Raw genomic sequence first — 8,624 nt, 5'->3', positions numbered from 1 at the left:
CTATATCTATGTTTTAATTTCAATGTTAATATGTGTATTTATGCGCGAGATTGTGAGAATAAAGTGAGAGGCGAACAAGATTTGGGAGAAAGAAAGAAGAGATTGTGTAAATGTGTATCTTAGTTTCAATCGAGATACATGTTGTATATAAGATACAACCTGCTCGCCTCCTCTTATCTATCTCTCTTGATCTCACTCGTCTCTCTTATCTCTCGATCTCGATCTCGCTTACCTTTTTCCTCTTTAAAGTTGTTGCTATGGATAGTAATTAGGCACACTGCAGTTATTAATCATAATTATGGTCCAAACTATAGCTATCACTGAAAATTATCTAAGTTTCATTTTTTGTAATGACACAACAAAATCAAATACACAGTTTTCTCGGTCTTGTATTATGAATTCATACGGATGAACTACATAATATATTGAACAATAACAATAACAAATTTAATGTAATCCAACATGTGAAATTGAAGAGGCTAGAGTGTACACATATCTTATCTCTACCTTTGAAAAAGAAGAAAGACTGTTTCTAATAAACCCTCTCGACTGAACAGAAGATGAAAAAGACCCTCCAGGTCATTTCTGTGTTTTTCCTTTTGTGTGTCATTTAGAGCGTTCCTGTAGCGATCCCAAGTCATTTATGACTTGCTGTGACTGACAGTTCGGTCACCTGGTCGTTCGTTTGGTTATTGTGCGAGTTTTAGTGTTTTTGGAGCTTATGAACCTTGAGTGATCATTTTCGATCAAAGGTTCAAAAAGATGACATCAGAATCCAATTCTGACGATTCCATCAGCTCTGAAAGGGTCATTTTAAGCTAGTAGCATGGTCGGCATGACTCCCGAGGTTTTCAGTGTGAGTCGGTGTGATTAGGCGTTTTAACTTTAAGTTTAAGCCTAAGTTTGACTTTAGTCAATATTCTGAGTAAACGCGCTCGAATGAGAATTCTGTCAGCGTGTTTAGCTCCAGAATGTCGAGTTTGGTCTAGATTGACCCTTTTTTTGTATCCCGAGGTTTCCGATATTTTTTCGATCCCTTTTGTGGTTTTGACTTAAAATGGCATTTGGGTGTGAGACCCACTTTTTGTCAAGATGACCTCGTATGGAAATTTTGACTGTGCCATTGAGTCCGGAATATCGAATTTGATATGGTTGCATATCTCGTTTGCGTGCACGAGGTTCCGAACGAGATCAGCCCGTCGGAGTTTTAAGTTTTTGGAAAGTTATTGCAGAAAAATCTGCTATAAATGCAGATTTATCAACAACCATTTTCCAAACTTAAAACCCTCATAACTCTCTTATCTCTCATCCGAATTAGGCGATTCGAAGTGCGGGAGCTTCGTATTTTCGGTGGCTTCGCTATAGAGTGTTCGGAAGTTGTTGGGTGCATGTAGTTCGAGGTAATTTCGCGATTAACCTAATTGCTGTACCTTTTTCGAGCCTTTGTTTTTGACATTCTTGTTTTGGTCATATCTCTTTTATTTTAGCTCGGTTTTGGGTGATTCGAAGTCCCACGTGTTGGGAATTGTTGTGGCTTACCAAAAATGACTTCAAATTAGTTAGGAAGTGTTTGGCAAGTTCAAAAGTGACTTAAAATAAGTTAAAAACGACTTAAAATAAGTCAAAAACAAAAAGTAGGTCTCCCCCTACTTTTTATTTTTTGACTTAAAAGTCATTTCAGTTTGATTTTTTATTTTTAATTTAAAAACTATTTTTTTTAAGCCAATCCAAACGGACTCTAACATGTGGTATAAAAATCTAACGTTAAGGAAAAACATGAAGAATAAAACCAATACTATGGAAATGAAAAAGAACACACCCACCTTTCTATTATTCTTATATACCAAATTCAATCAACCTAATCATTTTTTCAAGCTAATCTTCAACCTTCACACGTTTCAACTAATTACATAATATATTGAATAGCAACATAATAATATCCCACATAATTTCACAAGTGAAGTTCATAAAAAATAGTGCGTACACAATTTTTACCTCTTATCCTATGAAGGTAAATAAACTATTTTGATAAAACTTTAACTCAAATATACATAACAGATTGAATTACACATTAATACCATCAAAGATTGTAACGAGCAATAATTAACTATTTAAATTCACTTTTACTAAAATTTTTTACCTTGAAAATAATATTTAAGAAAACAAAATTAAGAGGCAATAATTTGGGTATAATAATAACACCAAATAAAACCCCTAATCAAAATGGTAAAAGTTAAGACACTCTTTAAAACCCTCATGAGAGCCGTTTTTCTGTACTTCTCATCTCCGCCACACCGAATCCAAAAAAAACCCTAAAATGATTGCATAACACAATCTTCTCAAATTTCAAAGAATTGATATACTGCTATACTCATTCGCATATATATTTTTCAAAACAGTTGTGAATTTGGTTTGGTTGGAGATGGTATCGAGTTCTAAACCGGAAAGTGGGACTCATGTTCTATCTGCCGGCGTACGGGAAATACTAGAATCTATCAAGGAAGTTGTTGGAAATCACTCCGATGCTGATATATATGTGGCTCTTAAAGAAACTAACATGGACCCTAATGAAACTGCTCAGAAATTGCTCAATCAAGGTGGTTGCTTCGACCCCTTTTTGTTTTTTTTGTTGGTTTATGCTTAATTTGAGCTGAATGGGTATAGAGGATTTGTACTTGCCTATTGTGACTAGTTTGTGATTGAAAAGTTGGTTTTTTGATTTTGGAGGCATTTTTTTTGGACGAGTATCGGTTTTATCTAGTTTTTGGGAGGCTAGTTTTCAAATCCCAAAATCTGCTTCAAACCTATTTTTGGGCTAAAATACAAAAAAAGACTAACTTTTTGGTGTTGCATTTCATTTAGTGTTTGCTGCCCGGTAGTAGGAGTTTTGTTAGAGGCCATTCTTGGATTATGAACCCAAATACTTTGTTTAATGGGTAGGGACTAGGGATTTAATGCAAATGCGTAAGGACATTTTCAGATATATGTTTCTTTGTTAGAACTTGCATGTACTGTCAAATTGGTGCATCGGCCACTGCCTTTTTTGGAAGTCTTGGAGAGCGGGAAATGGAGGCTTTGGTATTATTGTCAGTAGGGTTTGGAGGTTGAGTATTAAGGTAGTTGAGGTTCTGTTGGCTGTTCTATAGGATAGGTTTGATGGTCGTATTTGGACCTTCTTTCTTACCAATGGTATTAGTACTATTCTTGTAGTTTCTTATTCTTCAATTTTGGTTACCACCTATGTTTTTTGTGCTTTGATTATCGCGTTATTTTGTTGTCATTATCGATCTTTCCATTTCACATTATTTTGTTGTGTTATTGCCCTTATTTCTGTGTTCTTTTTTTTCAAAATGCTGGGAACTGTTTTATATTATCGGGAACAACTTCTCTACCTCTATGAGGTTAGGGGTAAGGTCTGTGCATACTTTACCCTCTCCAGATGCCACTTGTGGGATTACACTTGGTGTGTTGTTGGTACTATTGTCAGTAGCTTGGAATGGTTTTATATTCATAAATGTTCTGTAGCAGTTACGTTTGACTATTTGCTCATTGGTGTACTTCATCGTTGATGTAAAGTTCCTGCAAGTTAATTTTATATATAATGGGCTACTGTAATTATTCACATGCATCAGAAAGGGGAGATGTGGTGTTAGTTATAAGGATTTAAGTTATATACCATGTCATTGTATGTAATATAGTTTATAACAACAACAACATACCAAGTTGAATCCCGAAAAGTGGGGTCTGGGGAGGGTAGAGTGTAACATACCTTACCTCTACCTCTTGGAGGTTGAGAGTATATAGTTTACCTTCCTAAATTTTCAAATTATCAATCCACACTTGAATTGTAGTTGGCTCTTTCCTATAAGATGGTAAATATTCTTTCCACCATAAGTACATAAAAGTTAATTGCTTAATCATAGTTCAACTTTTCTTCCTAGAAAAGTAGAAAACTGATGTGCCCATGGATTATTATTACTCCATATTATTATTATTATTCGGTTTTGGTGTTCTGATGGATATCATTGAGACTTCTGCATTTTGGTGCTGGTTTAAGCCTTTGCAGTTTCTCCACTATGGAACAATCTGTATTCACCAGAAAAAATCATCATCTTTCCCTTAATTCTCTGATGTGGAGTGTGCCTAATGCTTCAGTTTTTTCTTTCAGATCCATTTCATGAGGTGAAGCGAAAAAGAGACAGAAAGAAAGAGGTAAATATTTTCAAACTGTTCTGTGGTTCTAGTTCTTATGTGATGCGCTTTGCTGATTATTACTGATGATGTCCATTGCTGTCAAGCAAACATTTGATACTTTTTTTTTTGGGTAAAATCAGTCAATTCTAACTCCAAGGAAATTGCATGTTTCTTTCTCTTGTTGAAGTTGATCTCTAAGATTGATAGTGTCCTCTAAACAATGTACAATTGTCGATTGCACTTATTTTGTTATTTTACTACAGTTTTTATCTTTATTCTAACTGAAACTATCTTTCGTCTTGCTTCAGAACCATGGGTATAAAAGTTCTACTGCTCCAGAAAATGGAAGTCATTCAGAGCATGGTGCACAGGAAATGAGGGTCAACACACACATCAATCATAACATCCGAAGAGGGAGCTACAATCGAACTGCTTTACCTGGTAATTTGATCTTATGTCAGATTTAAGTTTCTTATGTTTACCTTAATCTTGATGCCCTTTTATGAATGAAATACCTTATTTTATCAAAAAAATGTTTTGTAGTACCGTAAGGTCCTAGATCTCCTGGGGAGGTGCTGGTTGTGGGATAGAATACATTGAGCCTTCTGCAATGCAATAGAATACATAACACTTTAGTTGCTGAAGGATGATCTCGTATAGAGTGTTTTAAAGCACCCATGAGCTTCTAGATGTTTATAAATGTTGTTCTATTGGTGGAGGAAAGGGCATTAGAAGTGCATCAGTTGTATGAAGAAAGCTTCTTTGTGCATGCTCGATTTTGTGCTGAGAACCATGTCTTAAGGTGGTAATCAGATGTACATGTAGTATATATCGGTGCGGAGACAGGGATTAAGGTCTTTGCAATGTCAGTCGTAAGTGCTTTTAGTGGCAATATGTAATTGCTGGCTGACTTATTTTCTTAGTTTTTTGCATTCTACGTATGGAAAACTTTAGAAAAAGATTCCTTTAATTGAAAATTTCCTCGTTACCTCTCTTCAAGAAGCTGGAAGTGAATAGATTATATAATATCTGTTCACATGGTTAGCTGCTTAGAGAAGTCAGCTTTTGTATTGGATGTTGTTGCAATGTTGGCTAGACTATGTCAAATGGGTATTGAGGTCGGTCAAATACTTTCCTTCTCTGATGTTTGTATTTCATACATCTATACATACTATGTTTCTAATGTGTCTGCTCTCTCTTGTTAGCACTCTACACTACCCCACTGTTAAATTCAACTCTTTTTGATAAGTAAATAAGACTTGTATTGTCCTGACTAAAATAACAATTAGGATACATCAGATCATTAGGAAACCCAGCCCCTAGCTGCTCTAATCAGCGAGCTGACACTATGATATTCTACTCTCCTGCGTACCCTGTATCTCCTATGAATTTTGTAGTTTTCTTAGTTTTAACTGAATATCATGTTCTTTTGGACTACCACTCATTGATAGTTTGATATAACCACAAAAAAGAAAACTACCAGTCATTGATGTCAAAAGTCAAAAGTGCAGAAACGTTATGTCAGTAGGAGTCTTTAGGGAAGAGCTTAATTGAAGTGCACACCCTAGTAAAGAAACTGAGAAGCATTTTGTGTTTGTGTATATGTAGGTATAATGCAAAAAGAAAAAAAAAACTACACATACAAACAAGAATTGTATGGACAAAGATACAAATGTGTAATGTCCATTAAAATAAGAAGAAAAAATCTGTAAGTTAGTTGAAATAAGTAAAACCATTCTCTTATCTTTTTTCTTGGTAAAATTAATTAGCACTTGTGTAAAAAAACATATAAGAAGTAAAAACCATGTCAAAGATGTGCTAATGCTGGACTGTAGTTTTTAATTTCTTAATTAAGATATTCCGACTGCTTGAGACTTTTAATTTTTCGTAATTGAAAACATATTTCTTTTTCGTTTTATCCAACATTATTTTCCTATATATTTCTTAAAAAATTAATGTTTTACTTTTTCAGCTAGATTTTCTTGTGATGCTTAAGCATTACTTAAGTGCATCTTTTGACAATAGCACTAGTGATAACTGTATCTCCTTTTCTTCAGTTAATTTCAGGTGATCGTATAACATACTTATTAGTTGTTTGACTTATCTCTAGATGCAGGATTTACTCGAGAATTCCGTGTTGTGCGAGATAATAGAGTTAACCAAAATGTCAATAGAGTGGGAAAGGCTGTCCAGACTTCTACATCTGCTGAACCAGCGATTTCAAATACTTCTGTACAGAGGTATATTGTGCTCTCTTGTTTATAATACAGTAATATTTTCCATACTTAGAGAGCACTGGCTGATTAAAGTAACGTAAGTATAGTACGTTGACCTTCACATGATATTTTGATCAAATATTCGCTTTCTAAGTTAGACAATATCCAGTGAGCTGTTAAATTAAAAGGTGGACCTGGAATTGATTGAATGCTGTGAGATGTTTACTTTGGAAGTTGAGGTTTTTTTTCCTACAATATTCATGGCTCATATCTTGATGTTTGAGTTAAATGGTGATCAATTTCTTATGGTTAACAGCTATTTACCCCCCTCTTATCCCTTTGCCTTTTATTTTGGGCACAACTTTGGGGCTACTGGCAATATAAACCTGCCAATTATGTTCATGTATGTGTAACCTGTTTGTCAGTTCTGCATATTTCAATCTTCTTTGCATTTAGAATTAAGGAAAATTGAACACCTCTCCCAATTAATTTTTAGTGGGTCTACCTTGATAATATACCATTTCCATCTTAAATCAGATTAATTCCTATGACTAACATGAACACTAAGAAATATTGAACTGTGGGATTAATATATTTAAAATTATAGTTGAACAGGCAATTAATCAAATTTAAACATAATAGTTAACGGGTAACGTAGTCTAGTTGACCTGTGCTTGTTTACTGTTGTTATTGCATGTGTAATGATTCCCTATCTATGTCATGTCTAATACATTTTTTGGTACTCTTTTTCTAAGATATCCAGAAGCCATCGTTGCATATTGACTGTTATCCTTTTATCCTACTCAAATTGAATGAATGTAGACACCTTTTATCGTATAACCATTAATTTTTGTTGATTTTCGACCTACTTTGGCCATTCACTATTCACTATTCACGGATATATTGTACCTTAAATATCACTGTGCCACACTATCATGAGAATCATACCTCTATTCATGTACCTTAAAATTTTGCTTTTTTACCTATTATCTTTAAAGCCTAAAACTCCTAGAAGTTCTTTGGTTCGGCATTGCCAACATATCTTCTTTGCTTTTTTACCTATTATCTTTAAAGCCTAAACTCCTAGAAGTTCTTTGGTTCGGCATTGCCAACATATCTTCTTTGCTTTTTTACCTATTATCTTTAAAGCCTAAACTCCTAGAAGTTCTTTGGTTCGGCATTGCCAACATATCTTCTTTGCTTTTTTACCTATTATCTTTAAAGCCTAAACTCCTAGAAGTTCTTTGGTTCGGCATTGCCAACATATCTTCTTTGCTTTTTTACCTATTATCTTTAAAGCCTAAACTCCTAAAAGTTCTTTGGTTCGGCATTGCCAACATATCTTCTTTGATGTTTTGTGATCATTTTTACTGCACTTGCTGTATATATGGTATAGGGTGTTGAGTCTGAGCTAGTAATGTATATGTTTTTCTTGTTGGAATTTGCAGCAGTTCAAAAGGGACCTCTGGCAATACTCTATCCACTGGGGGTCGTTCATCTCAGGCTCCAAATAGGAATTCTCAACATACACACTCTAATGATGCTAATTTAAGTAGCACTAATGGTCAAGGTTTGTCTGGAGAAATGCATGCATCTGTTTCAAATGCTGCTTCACAGATAGGAGGGGTGAAGCCAAATGGTTCTCGGCCACATTCTATTACATCATCTAGCAATTCTGTCATTGGAGTTTATTCGTCTTTTTCAGATCCCGTTCATGTACCATCTCTTGACTCCAGACCGGCTGCAAAAGTTGGTGCTATTAAGCGTGAGGTAGGGGTGGTGGGTGCTCGTCGCCAGTCCGCTGAAACTTTTGCCAAGTCCTCATCTTCACAAAGCAGGTCATCTTCAAACTCTCACATGGAGCAGGCCCGACAGGATGTTGGTAACTCTAAAGGATCACTCCGACCTTTGAGCTCAAATTCTAGAAGTGACCAGAGTGGAGTATCTGATTCCCCTAAATCCAACTTGCCAATGAGCAAGTCTCTCTCGGGAAATCAACATATGAACAGACTGCATCAATCTGTGGGTCATCAGAAAGGTAGGTGCTTCATCTTAATATGAATCTTTTTTTTTTCTTGCTGCTATTATGTCAATTGGTTTTGGGGCATCCTAATAAAGAAAAGATCATTCAGTTCCTACTCATGTGTGAAGAATAGGGTTAAAGTAAGCAGGAGAATAAGAAGAAAAGGGGGGGGGGGGGAACGGCGCAAAAGT

The 8,624-nt window shown here is 35.3% G+C and overlaps 1 protein-coding gene across 3 annotated transcripts in view; it reads left to right on the top strand.

The window, feature by feature from the left end:
* The first annotated feature begins 2,225 nt into the window (after window positions 1–2,225).
* LOC102588968 (uncharacterized) overlaps window positions 2,226–8,624 on the top strand; it is a 10,599-nt gene continuing 4,200 nt past the window's right edge. Inside the window, exons 1-5 of one of the 3 annotated variants that reach the window (XM_006361283.2) lie at window positions 2,226–2,597; window positions 4,169–4,212; window positions 4,503–4,635; window positions 6,305–6,434; window positions 7,859–8,448. In XM_006361283.2, the coding sequence (XP_006361345.1) occupies window positions 2,423–2,597; window positions 4,169–4,212; window positions 4,503–4,635; window positions 6,305–6,434; window positions 7,859–8,448 (1,072 nt within the window). In that variant the 5' untranslated portion in view covers window positions 2,226–2,422. The remainder of the gene's footprint in view (window positions 2,598–4,168; window positions 4,213–4,502; window positions 4,636–6,304; window positions 6,435–7,858; window positions 8,449–8,624) is intronic. The other 2 variants (XM_006361285.2, XM_006361284.2) reach the window with 2 other exon arrangements.

This window comes from Solanum tuberosum, unplaced genomic scaffold (assembly GCF_000226075.1).
Source record: "Solanum tuberosum cultivar DM 1-3 516 R44 unplaced genomic scaffold, SolTub_3.0 scf00344, whole genome shotgun sequence".
NCBI lineage: Eukaryota > Viridiplantae > Streptophyta > Magnoliopsida > Solanales > Solanaceae > Solanum > Solanum tuberosum.
This window is presented reverse-complemented; position numbering and strand designations above follow the sequence as displayed.